Below are 14,796 nucleotides of genomic sequence, written 5' to 3'. Positions count from 1 at the left end.
GGTGCACCACCTGTACCCGCAGCAGATGTGGTAATGACCCCTTAGACCTCATCCCAGGCAGATCCCTGAAGAGACACAGCCACCCACAGCGGCCCATGCCCCTCCCAGCCTGGAGGACAGCAGCCTTAGCCCCCTTCTTTCCTTCCTCCTCATCCTCCCAGGACCCAGCCCCTGCTCTATGGTACTCCTTTCTTCTTCATTCTCCCCGCTGTGACTTCCATTTGCAAGGTTCTCTTTCCACCTTTGCAGCTGGAAGATGGGATTTGGCCCCTATGTAGCAAGCTGTCTCAAGGAGAAACAGGCAACCAACACAGGGATCAGATTTTGGAAGGAGGGGGATTAAATTGTTGGAGGGCCGGAGGTAGACGAAAAGAGCAGGCAAGCCCTCCAGCTAGGCAAGGCTGGTTCCCAGGCACCCTGCCTCAGCTGGGTTGCTGAATTTAGGAATGAGGTTCTGAAAGACAATGGTATCTTAAGACATCTCTGGGATATCTTTTCAATCTGCGGAAGTGTGCTCTCCCCCCCCCAGCAGATGTGGGTAATGTCCCCTGAGACCCCATCCCAGTCAGCCTGAGGGGACACAGGATTACACATGCCATTCCAAACACAGCCACCCACAGTTCAGCCCTGACCTGACGCTCCCCTCAACCATTCCGATAAACACACTTGTGCATGGCTTGACTCCTGTTCAAAAGCTCTCTCTGGGATCTAATCAGAGAGAGTGAGGCAGCCAGAACAGGGACCCTATGCTGAGGACGAGGGGATACTAATAGCAAAACCAGCAGAGAATGAAACAAAGAAGGAGAAAGGGAAGGCCTAATCAGATGCAGTCAGAAGACATGGGAAACCAACGGATGGCTTGAGCAGAGGAAACAGAGAAAAGGAAGGGACATAGAGGCCATAGGAAGAGCCCGGGTCCCCCAGCCTTCCTCTTTATACCTTTGTCTCTTCCCCTCCCTAAGACCATTCCTCTTCCTAGGACAGACTTGAACAGCAAAGAAGAGGTCATTAGAGTCAAAAGATGATCACACTGGAGGAAGGAGATGTGCCCAGGGAAGCTAAGAGCCTAAAAGAGCAAGAGATAAAGGTGCTGCAGAGGTGGCCAGGGTCAAGGACTGGTGGTAGAGCCCCGGGAGAAGGAGGACGCTGAGAATGGATGGGCAGAGAAGATGAGAAGGAGCCTAAACCTGAGGATCTGGAAGCACCAGAGGTGACACTGTAAAACAAAGAACCCAGACTACCTATAGATGTAAATCCTGAAAGTCAAGGAGAAGGGAAGCTGGAGAGAGTGGAAAGGGCCTGGGGCAAGAACGGAAGCAAGGAAGAGCCAGGCTGAGCACTCCATGAGATCAGCCCTCGTTGGTATGAGCACTGGAAGGACAGAGGCTAGGTCCGATTTCAAGACAGGGGACAGAAGGTAGACACAGGGACAGACAGAGATGTGGGGAGCCAGGTACCAAAGGGATGGTCCCTCTCACCTGTCACGAGAGCGTCTGTCTGTGTCCACATGCTCTAGAATGTTCATCAGACTGCAGGGCTGGTTTGGGAGGCAGCTGAGGAGTATGTGAGAGCCGGGGAGAGAAGGGGGCCTAGGAAAGGGAGGAAAGGGCAAACCAGGCCACACAAGAGGGCAGAGCCCAGACCTGAGTTAACTCCTTCCTTGTTGCATTCCACGGGAGGCAATGGAAATTCCGTGCCCACTGTCCCCATGAGCCCCCACTACCTATACCAAGTTTGGCCTGAGTGGCATAGCAGGTTGCATGAGGACAGAGCCTGGTCTGTGTCACTTGGACCTGACCCAGGCTGACCCAGTGTTCTCAGTCGCTTATCATGCCCTCGAGACCTTGAGAACCAGGCAGTGACATATTATTAGGCTACGGGCTTGCACACAGGAGCTTCAAGTGACCTCCGGAGACCCAGCAGCAGACAGGTGGCTTGCACCCTCTGAGAGCAACCGTGTGGCATAGGCTCATGGGAATGCAAGGTTGACTTCAGGTCCCTTCATGGATACTGCGTACAAGATATAAGACTCCCAGAGAGGAGCACACATTCCTGGGCTCACACACCCAGGGATGAATGTGAAGCATCCTAGGGGGCTAGAGACCTTGGGGAGACAACAGCATCCCTAACCGAGAGAGCTGTACCCAGAGAAACTGACCGCTGTGTGCCCTACCCACCTCCACACTCTAGAGCTATATTGAGAGGTGACAGTAGATAGGGTGGGAGCAGGGACAGAGTTCCTGGGTGTGAGGGTGTAGGGGGAAGCCAGAGCAGGAGAGCCTGGCTTGGTCTCCTGAACACAAAGTCTGCTTAGTTAGAACAGGCATGGCCTGCTAAAGACCCAACACCCACGGCTGCCATTTCTCAGAGGCCGGGGCCTGCTTCCAGGGACTGGGTGCTTGAGGGTACTGCAAGGAAAAGCATGTGAGTAGAGGTTCCAGGAGCGTCAGAGAGGGGCACCCTGGGTTCTACCCGGGAGGGGGCAGTCTGTAGAGCCCCCACCGTGGAATTCAGAGCCTGGGGCCAAGTGGTGTAAATCTCTGGGCCTGCCAGGCACCCCAGCCAGCCATCCCAAGCCGCACCTGCATCCCCTGGCAGCCTGGAGAGGCGGAAGGGAGCAATCCCCCACTTACAGCCCTCTTCCCTCAACCCCAGGATTAACACCTCTGGCCTCCCCCCCTGCCCCCATCAGGAGTGGAGGGTTGCAGAGGAAGGGTAAAAACCTGTGTGTGCAAACACGGGCGTACAGAACCGTGCATTAGTAAGCGAGGAAGAAAATCTGCAAGCTTAACTAGGCTAATGTGCAAAGGCTGTGTGTGTGTGTGTGTGTGTGTGTGTGTGTGTGTGTGTGTGTGTGTCTCAAAATGATGGGCATGAATGTGCAGCTGTTCAATTCTGTACGTGTAGTTACCGGACTTGCTGGTTTGCAAGGCAGAGTGGGTGAGTCCCTCCCATGGTTTAAAGAGATTGGATGATGGTCTGCGTGTTGGGGAGCATCGAGAATAGGATAGAGACTCTGTGTGACCCCAAACCAAGGTAGCAAGGCCTTTCAAGGACACCTGTCTAGACATGTGGGCAACTGAGGTCGTAGGCAGCCTCTATACAGAGTAAGGGGTGGGGGATAGAGAGGAAAGACAGAGAGAGAGAATTCTCTTACTAACAAAGGGAAACTGAGTCATGCACCTGCACAGTAGGTGCCCTCCCCGGATACCTTGACTTTGGCCCCTGGGATCCAGCACTGTGGAACTCCAGGTCTGAGAGAGGAGACACCCCTCAGCCTGGAGCTGTGCAGAGAGTCAGGGTGGAAAGGGAAGGGAAGGAGGCCAGAGATGGGAGCCTGTGAGTTGGAGGGGATAAATGTTAGGCCTATAAGAGAAGGTGACCCTTACCCAGTGTGCTCAACTCACCCTTCAGATTAAAAATAACTGAGGTAAGGGCCATGTGGGGGGGGGGGTAGTGTGAGACAGTCCTGTGTCCCCTCTATCTGCCCATCGGCCCTTTGGGGAGGAGGAATGTGCCCAAGGACTAAAAAAAGGCCCTGGAGCCAGAGGGGCTAGGGCAACAGACCTTTCATGGGCAAACCTTGGGGCCCTGCTGTCCTCCTGTCACCTCCAGAGCCAAGGGATCAAAGGGGGAGGAGCCAGGACAGGAGAGCAGTGGGAGGGAGGGTCCCTCCTGATGACTCCAAATTTAGGCAGCAGCCACTTGAAATGGGCTATAAAGGGGCTGGAGTGTTGAGAGCTGTCAGACAGAGGTTTCTCCAAAGCAGGTAAGAAGGCGGTTGGGGTGGGGGACTCTCCACACCAGACTTGTCCCCACCTAGAAGGAAACTGTCTTCCCTAGAAGTGAGGGTCAGGTCAGCTGGAGAATGGCTTTCCACCAACCTGGGAAGTTCTCATTGGCAGGGGGTTTCCCCAAGGGAAGCTCTCCTTTCCCTTACACCCTATCTCCTCTGTTCTTCTCCCACAGAAAACCCCTTCCCTTGTCTTGGATTTACCTGCCTCACACTCTTCAGCAATTTTTGCCCTGATCTATCTCTACTGTCTCTCTGCCTTGCTTTTCCTTCCTGTATGTTCTTACCTTTCCACCCATTTCTTACTCTACCTTTTCTCCCCCCCCCCTTTCATTTTTATCCTTCCTTTCTTTTTCTGTCAGAGTGCCAGGAATCAAACCCAGGGTCTGATGCGTGTTTAAGTAAGCAATCTACCAATGAGCCGAAGCCCTGCTGTGTCCTTTCTTATCTGCCTCACTCCCTGTCTTGGCCTCTTCTATCCTGGGTCCATCTCTCAGCCTGTCCGTCTCTGCTGCTCATCTCCCTGCCTGTTCTTTCCATCTAGCTGCACCTCTGTGGTCCCTCATTCCAGCTGCGGTCCAGATTCTTCAGGATTCTCTGTGAAGAGATTAACCAGGTGAGAACAGCCCCAGCTCCCCCTGCAAATAGCAGGTCATGCATGATTCTCCCAGAAGCCAGGCTGCCAGACCTCTCTTTCTCCACCCTTCCCACCACCACCCTGCCCCCAGCAGCCTAGCACCGTTCCTTAGCAAACTCCGGGCACTCTTCTCCATATAGCTCTCTTGGAGAGCACCTCCTTGAGAGGCAAGGAAAGCAGAACTCTTCATGGTGGGGAAGCGGGCACTCTACATGGCATCGTGGTGGGAGAGCCATAGGCTATGGTATGGAAGAGGCCGGGCAGTGGTGGAGGAGAGAGATAAGACCTCACGTAGAAGCCTGGGCCCACACCAGGAAAGACAGGTTCCTCTTATCTCCCCCATAAGAGCCTGAGAGTGACAAGATGACGGATGCCCAGATGGCTGACTTTGGGGCAGCAGCCCAGTACCTCCGAAAGTCAGAGAAGGAGCGTCTAGAGGCCCAGACTCGGCCCTTCGACATCCGCACTGAGTGTTTTGTGCCTGATGACAAGGACGAGTATGTCAAGGCCAAGATCCTGTCTCGGGAGGGGGGCAAGGTCACTGCCGAAACTGAAAATGGCAAGGTATGTGCAGTAGTGGCAAGACAGGGGAGGGCAGCTCTGAGAAAGGGGTCAGGGTGGAGTCACCTGTGGTGGGAGCCGAGGGGCCTGAGAACAGGTGGGGATGCCAAGGAAAGTTCCCCTGAGAACCCCAGGGTCTGGACCCTCTCAGGGGACCTAAGCAGTGTATCAGGGTGTCACTCACGGGAAACTCCCTTGCCAGAAAGGATGCCTGGTTGGATGCTGCCTTCCTCCTCAGAAAGGTCTTTAGACGAAGGGCACCAGCACAGCATTGAAGGCAGTTCCCCTTTCTGGCAGCTGCACCCCCTCCCATCTATGCCCCAGTCCCCCCCACCCCGCCACCAAGAGTTCACTTTCTCAAATCCCCTTCCCATAAATGAAAAGCAAATTCAGGCCCCGATGAACAGAAAGAGCAGAACTTTTGAGCTGAGGGCTGATTCGTGAAGCCAGCAATATACCCAGAAGCCTCTGCTCCCTGGGTGCTCCGTCCAGCTGTGAGAAGCACCCCTGGTCACCAGTAGGGCTCGGAGCTGTGTGCCTCACAGGTTTGCTGGCTGGATGATGTGTGTTGATAACCACAACCAGCAAAGTCCTCTAATCTGCTCCGCCTGAAGGCACACCATTTAACTGTGAAGAGCCACGCCCTTCCACATTAAAAAACACTTGAATCCCTGCTGACAGAAGCTATTGGCATCAGGACATAGCAAACTGATGCAAACCAAGCCCTAACTGTGACTGAGGAGGACTAGAGGGTTGGGGTGTGCTGCTGGCCCCATTGGGGAAAGAGTTTTCCTCCAGCCACAGTGCTCAGGAGAACTTTGTTCAGGGGACAGCCCCGGAGTCACGGTCCAGTGTACGCTGATAGAGCCGCTAGCCCCCAGGTTTGCCTTCATAAGTTAAAACACAGGGGCGGGGAAGAGACAGTCACTGGACGGGATGGAGAGTTGGCAGGAGAAAGGAACCTAGAATATCTCTAGGGTCTGGGCAGGAAAATGACCTAGGGACTGGGTTCTAGGGGAGTCAGGGGCAGGAAGCTGAAACCTTTGTCGGCTATGAACTAGGGGTGATGCTGCTAAGTCAGGGTTGTGTGCTGGGAACAGAGAAGAGCACAAAGCTGGGAAATGAGAGCTGACATGGAAGGGTAGCCGTCCAGCCCATCACCCACTCTCCTTTAGACGGTGACCTTCAAAGAGGACCAGGTGTTACAGCAGAACCCACCCAAGTTCGACAAGATCGAGGACATGGCCATGCTGACCTTCCTGCACGAGCCGGCCGTGCTGTACAATCTCAAGGAGCGCTACGCGGCCTGGATGATCTACGTGAGTGGCTGCCGCACACTGCGGGGGCACTGTGGAGGCCTACACAGGCCAGGGGATCCGCAAAAAGAGGGGGCAGAAAAGCTCCCCTAAAGTCCAGGCTCCTTCACCCTGCCCCCCACCCCCACCTGGCGCATCCTAGCAGAACAAAAAGAGACAGCCGAAGTGGCCAGGGGTGCCTCTGATGGCTACCACTGCCAGACCTAGGCTGCCCTCACCAACCACATTCTGGCCCTGTCTTCTGCTCCAGACCTACTCGGGCCTCTTCTGCGTCACCGTCAACCCCTATAAGTGGCTGCCAGTGTACAATGCTGAAGTGGTGGCTGCCTACCGGGGCAAGAAGAGGAGCGAGGCCCCACCCCACATCTTCTCCATCTCTGACAATGCCTATCAGTACATGCTGACAGGTAAGCCTGGTGCCCGGACCTGGGTGCCCTCAACCTGAACTCTCACCTGGGCTTTCCTCCCTCAGCCCACTGCCTCTCCTCTTCTCTCTTCCAGACCGGGAGAACCAGTCTATCCTCATCACGTGAGCAAACACTAATCCTCCACAGGGGTCTCAGGTGGGGGTGGCCAGGTTGACTCCTGGGGTGCAGCTGGGAAGGAGGGTTTTCGGGCTATAATTGCAAGGGCATGAGGGGAGTTGTGTTCCTTTTGGAAGGCAAATCTCATGCGGTGCTGGGCCCTGGTGGCCTAGAAAGAATGAGTGTCGAGCTCTTTGTATGAACAACAGTGGGATTCCTGGTTTCTGATTGTCCCTTGTTGCCCCAAGTGGAGAATCCGGAGCTGGGAAGACTGTAAACACAAAGCGTGTCATTCAGTACTTCGCCAGCATTGCAGCCATCGGGGACCGGAGCAAGAAGGACAGTCCCAGCGCAAACAAGGTGAGTACGGGTCACAGGCCCGGCAGAGGATGCTGGCAGAAGAGCAGGGCTTGGGACGGTCAGTGCCGAAGAGCCTCCTGGTGGGGGACCCGTGCTCTGACCCCTGTGTGGGGCCTGAGGACTCGTCAGCCGGGCATCCAGCCCCACCCTACCCCTGAAGATCAGCTTGGGCTCTTAGCCTACCAAAACCTTCTAGAGGTGAATGGTAGATAAATCCCCAATTTCCTGCTCCTTTCACAGGGCACCCTGGAGGACCAGATTATCCAGGCAAACCCTGCTCTGGAGGCCTTTGGCAATGCCAAGACTGTCCGGAATGACAACTCCTCCCGCTTCGTGAGTGAGCCAGGGCCAGTACTAAATGGTCTTAGCCAAACTTGTCAAGAAAATGGAGTTCTATTTTGCCAACAGTCAACAGACTTGAGTATATCTCACCTGGATTTGGGGTACCATTAAGCACATGTGTATATGAAAGTATACACAGACAGGTAGGCAGGCAGGTAGGCAGGCAGGCAGGCACACCTGCGAGCACGCGCACGCCCGCACACATACACACACACACACACACACACACACACACACACACACACAGCAAACCCTCCTGACCCAGCCTGGATCCTTGAGTTCTGGGAACCCAGGAAAGAGACCCAAACTGTCCACAGATATGGACAGAGCTGATTTAGGGTCATATTTGAGATCTCCTGCGAACATTTCCAGAATTTTTTTCACTTTGGACTTGAGAGGAAACCATATGCTCTGGGGCCAAAGGCCTGAGTTTCTCCATGCTGAGCAAGTCACGAATGTCCCAAGTCCTTCCCTTATGAAACAGGGGTGATGACATTGACTTCATAGAACACGGCAGGATGAAGTGGGATGAGGTGAAAGGCACAAACAGGAGTAAGTATGGTTGCTGTTTTCCCCTCAGCTTCTCGCTGGTATCTGAGGGCGAGCAGCCTTAGTTTTACTGACACTGAACCGTGACGCCAAGTAGGCCATTTACATTCGAGAATTACCAAGGTATTCTGGGTTGGGCTAAAAGTCCAAGATTTGACTCTATACTTCAGGTCATTCCCTTTACTCTGTACGCTCTATCCACAGGGGAAATTCATCAGGATCCACTTTGGAGCCACTGGAAAGCTGGCTTCCGCAGACATAGAGACCTGTGAGTGCCTGCCGCACTTGCTTCTTTCCCATTGCACATCCCATCTCCCCACTCCCTCTGTCTTCCACCTAGACCTCTGCGTGCCTCCGGCTTTAATATTCTTTACCGAAGCCAGCCTCTCCCCCGGGTTTCTTCACCGCGTTGTAGGAGCCTCTTGCTTTGACCCCTGCCCTTTTGCTGGCTCACCTCTCTCCTCTCACCTGCCCTCCTCTCCTCTCTGTTCCTCAGACCTTCTGGAGAAGTCCCGGGTAATCTTCCAGCTAAAGGCTGAGAGGAACTACCATATCTTCTACCAGATCCTGTCCAACAAAAAGCCGGAGCTGCTGGGTAAGGCCAGCCTGACCGTCATCATGTCCTCCCCAGAACCCACCCAGGAGGCTCCTCCCCTGGCTCTGTCCAACCTCCTTGTTCCCTCTCCCCTCTGCTGGTCTCTTCCCTCTCCCTCTCCGCTCCTCTCTTGACGCACTGTCAAGTACCTTGTTCCTCATTTTGTCTTTCCACTCTTCCCCGCCATGTTCTCTCTCCTCCCCCTTCACATCCTTCTTCTATTCATGTGCTTTTTCTTTTCCTATATGTCATCCTCCTTCTTTTTCACTGGGGCCTTGGGGCTTCTTTCCTGGGTCTCCCTGTGCTTCTTGTGTATTCTCTCACTGGCCCTCACTGACCTTCCTCTTTATTTCCTCCCTGTCCTTTCTCCCTCTACTTTTCCTCCGTGCTCCCCTCCTCCCCATTCTCTGCCTCTTTCCTTCTACCCCTGCTTCACCCTCTCTGCTTGGCACAGACACGCTGCTGCTTACCAACAACCCCTACGACTACGCCTTCATATCTCAGGGAGAGGTGTCTGTGGCCTCCATCGATGACTCCGAGGAGCTTTTGGCCACTGATGTGAGTGAGAGGCCTGGAGAAGCCTTTGGGGGTTCTGGAGAGCTCCTGGACCATTCTCCACCCACCCTTTATGTCTCTCCCTCTATCCCAGAGTGCCTTTGATGTGCTGAGCTTCACAGGAGAGGAGAAGGCCGGTGTCTACAAGTTGACAGGCGCCATCATGCACTATGGGAATATGAAGTTCAAACAGAAGCAGAGGGAGGAGCAGGCAGAGCCAGACGGCACAGAAGGTGTGGGGGAGGTGTAACGCTGAGGAGATCCTAGGTGTTGTACAGGCCCAAGAGGTCTGCTGACCTCACGTGCTGAAGACGGTCATCTCGGGCTGAGTGTCCCATGCTATGCCCCACGGTCCTTTCAACAAGTCTTAAGGAGCTGGGTTGGCTGTGAAGGTATTCGGCCTGTAATACAGAAAGTGGGAGGAAACAGGGAGCAATCTGAGAAGCAGCGGTCAGTGTCTCTGCCCAGGGCCAGGCCCTGCCCCCAGACAGGCTGGAGGAACTGAGGCGTATAGGGTAGAAAGATGGGGCGGGGACAGGGTGAAACAAGAACATGGCAAGTGGTCCTACAGCCACACTAGTCAGAAGTTAGTGGGGCCAAGGAATGGAGGAATTAAGGTATTTCCACTGTCCTTGTCAATCAGATGCTGACAAGTCCGCCTACCTCATGGGGCTGAACTCAGCCGACCTGCTCAAGGGCCTGTGTCACCCTCGGGTGAAAGTGGGTAACGAGTACGTCACCAAGGGGCAGAGTGTGCAGCAGGTGTACTATTCCATCGGGGCACTGGCCAAGGCAGTGTACGAGAAGATGTTCAACTGGATGGTGACGCGCATCAACGCGACCCTGGAGACCAAGCAGCCGCGCCAGTACTTCATAGGTGTCCTGGACATTGCCGGCTTCGAGATCTTCGATGTGAGTCTGGGAGCCCTGGCCTGGGACACTGCTGGTCCCCCTCCCGCCCCCTCCCACCTTCAGTCACATGTGGAGGGCCAGCCATGGGCCAGGCACAGGATAGCAGTGACAGAGTATAGTGTATAGTGACCAAATCAATCACTATCCCTGCCCTCAGGAGAACCTGTCCCTTCCCTGTCGTGACCTGGGAGGGGACCAGCCGCGCCTGTGCTGGGCTCGGGCAGGTGTGTGGCACAGCCCTAGGCTGACCCTGAGAGCCACCCAGACCCTCAGTCAGCCTGCCTGACTGGCTGCCGCGCCCCTGCAGTTCAACAGCTTCGAGCAGCTGTGCATCAACTTCACCAACGAGAAGCTGCAGCAGTTCTTCAACCACCACATGTTCGTGCTGGAGCAAGAGGAGTACAAGAAGGAGGGCATCGAGTGGGAGTTCATCGACTTCGGGATGGACCTGCAGGCCTGCATCGACCTCATCGAGAAGGTGAGCCCTGTCTCCAACACCTGAGCTCCCTTCTCTGCCAACCCAAAGAAATCATTCCATCCCCTCCACCCTCAAGGAACTAGAGTCCCCAGAATCCCAAGCTGCTCCCCAGACCCAGCTTTACTCTCTGTGAGGTCACAAGCACTCACAGCTTCTTTCTTCTTCCCTCAAATCTTGAGTCTCTTTCCACTACACGATGCTCACCTGCCAGTGGCTCTTGACCCTTCTCTATCACATTAGAAAAGTCACTTGTGGAAACTGGGAATGTTTGCTTCATGCCCTCTTCCTGTTTGCTGAGAAATAACCAATTTCCAGCCCATCTCCTCAGGAGAGTACTGGTGTCCCTGGTGCCATAACAATTGTCTACAGTGTGCCTTGCCCTTTGCTACAGGTCTCTGACCTGCACACAGTCAGCCACTGTCCACTGAAAATGGGAACTTACCACAAGCTGAGTCATTACTTGAATTCTAGGCCAAGGTTCTCATCTTCCAAAGACCACAGAACCCCCTAAAGCTGGGTCACGGGGAAGGTATATGCATTGGATTAGAGAATGGTCTCCAACCTCACCAAATCCTCAACAGAATTCTAGCCCCCAAGAAAAGCCCAAAACTGTATTCTCTGAAGGGGAAAGCAGTTTTCAGAACCTGGGCCCACCCAGCCCATCCTCGAATTGCTGCTGACAGGGGTCTGATTGTACCTGGAACCTAGTTCTGGGACACATATCCATGTACAGCCTGAAAAAGAAGCATGTTTGTAGTCTTTGCAGGTGTTGAGGGGAGCGATTAGGGATACACGGCTATTTTGCTACTGGGGCAAAAAAAAAAAAAAATGTTGGGAAGCTCCAGATGTAATTGGATTAAAGTCAATAAAAAATATTACCTCTCTATCTTGGGGCAATTGATTCTACCCGGGTGCCCTTTGACCCACCAGCAATGCCGGTCTGTTAAGTCTTCTCCTTGTGAGAGTATGGGCCTACAGGAAGCTGGGCGTGTAATCAATGAGTCTTTTTCTCTTCGTTTCATGATGTCAGCCCATGGGCATCATGTCCATCCTGGAGGAGGAGTGCATGTTCCCCAAGGCCACGGACATGACCTTCAAGGCCAAGCTGTATGACAACCACTTGGGCAAGTCCAACAACTTCCAGAAGCCTCGCAACATCAAGGGGAAGCAGGAAGCCCACTTCTCTTTGATACACTATGCTGGCACCGTGGACTACAACATCATGGGCTGGCTGGAGAAGAACAAGGACCCCCTCAACGAGACGGTGGTGGGTTTGTACCAGAAGTCCTCCCTCAAGCTCATGGCCACACTCTTTTCCACCTATGCTTCCGCTGACACAGGTAAGGGGGCGGGCCCTAGAGTGGGGAAGGGGGTTTCCACAGATGTGAGGTCCAGAGGTAGCAAGGGAGCCCAGCGTAGTTTATCCGAGCTCCCCGGCACCTTTCCCTACCTTGTGGCATAGGTATAGGCACACATGTCTGTCTCCTGAAGACTGGGAACAGCTGCAGGTCAGCAGGGTGGCACAGATGCCCAGCACGGAACAATGCCCACAGGAGCTTTGAGTATACACTGAGAAGATGAAACACAGACAGGGTAGGACAATGAGTCTGCAGTTCAGAGTAGGGAGAAGTGGGCATGGTTTGAGATGACCGGGGTGAGAAGTATAAAAAGAACAGAAAATGGAAAGAGCATGAAGGCGGGTTAGGGGAAGGGAGAGCAGGGCATGAGTGGCATTTTCATATCTCCAGGAAAGCTATCTTACAGGCTTCATCGTAGACACCACTCTCCCCAGCTTTTAGAGGTGGTAATTTCAACCATCATTGAAAATAGATTTGGGAAACAGTTTGCCCAAAGTCATTCAGCCCCCGAGGACCAGAGCCCTGCCCCTGCCCAAGAGTGCTGTGTTCTTACGTCTCGCTCACTGGTCCTTCCTATGTTATTAGGTGACAGTGGTAAAGGCAAAGGAGGCAAGAAGAAAGGGTCATCCTTCCAGACAGTGTCTGCTCTCCACCGGGTAAGAAGAGCCCCGAGAGTCCAGAACACCCATAGCGGGAAAGCCCAGAGCTGTTTGGCTGCAACCCTCTATTCTGATGCTCTGGGTACGGGAAGGGAGGAAACTAGAGCTACATGGTGGTTTTTGGTATTTTCCTTTGATGGTTCTGGTGAGGGAGTCTCAGGCTCCCGGGGCTCAGGGGTCCAATGGAAGGTTTGTTCGGCTCTTGACTCTCCACTCTCCGGTCACCCAGGAAAACCTGAATAAGCTAATGACTAACCTGAGGACCACCCACCCCCATTTTGTGCGCTGCATCATCCCCAATGAGCGGAAGGCTCCAGGTGAGCCGTGCTGGGGGCGGACTTAGTCAGGGGAGGCTGCCTGGCACCTTACCCAGAGGCTGATCCCCATCTCCCTCGCTGCCCCAGGGGTCATGGACAACCCCCTGGTCATGCACCAGCTGCGGTGCAACGGCGTGCTGGAGGGCATCCGCATCTGCAGGAAAGGCTTCCCCAACCGCATCCTTTATGGGGACTTCCGGCAGAGGTGGGTAGGGGGCCTCCAGGGCGCAGGGAGCCAGGGTGGGCTGCCTTGCTGGGAGTGGGGGTCTGCGGTGGCCCTGGGGTTCTGTGGGCGGAGCGGACCCACACAGGATGCAAATGACTGTGAGAACTTCCCTCCCAAGGTATCGCATCCTGAACCCAGCAGCCATCCCCGAGGGGCAATTCATTGATAGCAGGAAAGGGGCTGAGAAGCTGCTGGGCTCCCTGGACATTGACCACAACCAGTACAAGTTTGGCCACACCAAGGTGAGTCTAGAGCTCTTCATAACGGCCGGAGAGCAGAGTGATACGGCTGAGACTGGGAGGCCATCCGACAGGCACCACGCCTCTCCTTTTACCTCCCCACAGTCAGACCTAGAATACACAGGTGAAAGGCCCCTGGGAGCTCATTGGACATGCTTCCACCCACCTCTGTCCTGGTCACCCTCCACGGAGGCTGTCCCCCGTGTTGATTCTACCCTCTTGCCCTCAGGTGTTCTTCAAGGCGGGGCTGCTGGGGCTGCTGGAGGAGATGCGCGATGAGAGGCTCAGCCGCATCCTCACCCGAATCCAGGCTCAGGCCCGGGGTCAGCTCATGCGTATTGAGTTCAAGAAGATGGTGGAACGCAGGTGAGGCAGCCAGAAAAACTGTGAGGTGAGAGGCAGGCAAGCAGTGCTCAGTAGACAGAAGGTCTGGAGACAGATTCTGGCCTTACCGCTTGCTAGTGAGGAGGACGAGGGACTGTACTGTGGTAGATTTTATTTTGAACTTTTTTTTTTTTTTAAGGCTCCAATGACGTGTTAAAACACTGGATTAATTAAGAAGTCTAACATATTTTTTTATAGATGTATAGATTAGTATAGGATTTTGAAAAACATTTTATTCACTTTTATAATGTACTTAGATTTTTATTATATTCATTTATTTACCCGGGGGGAGAGGGGGATGCCATGCCACATATATGAGGCTCAGAAGACAACACACAGAGTTGGTTCTCTGTGTGTGTGTCTTTTGTTGTTGATTTTCAAGGCAGAGTTTCTCTGTGTAGCTCTGGTTGAACTCACTCCATAGGCCAGGCTGGTCTCAAACTCAGAGACCTACCTTTGTCTCTGGAATGCTGGGATTGAAAAGCTTGCCAGCTTTTTTGCGGTTGTTCTTTCTTTCTGCCACGTGGCTCCTGAGGGATCAAACTTGAGTCTTCCGGCAGTTTTTACCTGAGGAGCTCTTACCTCATCAGCTCTTGTTATCCCTCTTGCCTTTATTTGTTTGTGTGAATGTGGCATATGTGTGCACATGTCTGTGCATGAGGCATTGGTGCGCGTGGGGGTCAGAGGACAATTTGCAGGAGTTCCCTGCTTCTACCGTGTTCAGTTCCCGGGGCTGAGCGCAGGCTATGAGGCTCGACAGTGCGTGCCCTTGCCTGCTGAGCCATCTCTGCCGCCTTGTTCCCTTCTTTATGTTGAACTATCACATACTTTTAGCTTTTCCAAGTTTTTGACAAATTCAAACAGGTATATAATACACGGTGATCCTTGCCCCCTCCCCAACTCTTGCTGACCTCTTCTTCCTCTTCATCTTCCCCTTCTAGTTCTTCTTCTTCTTCTTCTTCTTCTTCTTCTTCTTCTTCTTCTTCTTCTT

General features: G+C 53.8%; 1 protein-coding gene across 1 annotated transcript in view; it reads left to right on the top strand.

Moving 5' to 3' along the window:
- Window positions 1-4,793: 4,793 nt before the first annotated feature.
- Window positions 4,794-14,796, top strand: part of Myh6 (myosin heavy chain 6) — a 23,311-nt gene continuing 13,308 nt past the window's right edge. Inside the window, exons 1-18 of the mRNA XM_055615867.1 lie at window positions 4,794-4,994; window positions 6,167-6,310; window positions 6,558-6,714; window positions 6,809-6,836; window positions 7,080-7,191; window positions 7,432-7,524; window positions 8,287-8,350; window positions 8,579-8,677; window positions 9,132-9,235; window positions 9,327-9,465; window positions 9,876-10,144; window positions 10,452-10,622; window positions 11,653-11,962; window positions 12,566-12,636; window positions 12,869-12,956; window positions 13,044-13,161; window positions 13,301-13,424; window positions 13,651-13,787. Coding sequence (XP_055471842.1) covers window positions 4,794-4,994; window positions 6,167-6,310; window positions 6,558-6,714; window positions 6,809-6,836; window positions 7,080-7,191; window positions 7,432-7,524; window positions 8,287-8,350; window positions 8,579-8,677; window positions 9,132-9,235; window positions 9,327-9,465; window positions 9,876-10,144; window positions 10,452-10,622; window positions 11,653-11,962; window positions 12,566-12,636; window positions 12,869-12,956; window positions 13,044-13,161; window positions 13,301-13,424; window positions 13,651-13,787 — 2,429 coding nt within the window. The remainder of the gene's footprint in view (window positions 4,995-6,166; window positions 6,311-6,557; window positions 6,715-6,808; window positions 6,837-7,079; window positions 7,192-7,431; window positions 7,525-8,286; window positions 8,351-8,578; window positions 8,678-9,131; window positions 9,236-9,326; window positions 9,466-9,875; window positions 10,145-10,451; window positions 10,623-11,652; window positions 11,963-12,565; window positions 12,637-12,868; window positions 12,957-13,043; window positions 13,162-13,300; window positions 13,425-13,650; window positions 13,788-14,796) is intronic.

This window comes from Psammomys obesus, unplaced genomic scaffold (genome assembly GCF_907164565.1).
Source record: "Psammomys obesus unplaced genomic scaffold, mPsaObe1.curated_primary_1811, whole genome shotgun sequence".
NCBI lineage: Eukaryota > Metazoa > Chordata > Mammalia > Rodentia > Muridae > Psammomys > Psammomys obesus.
This window is presented reverse-complemented; position numbering and strand designations above follow the sequence as displayed.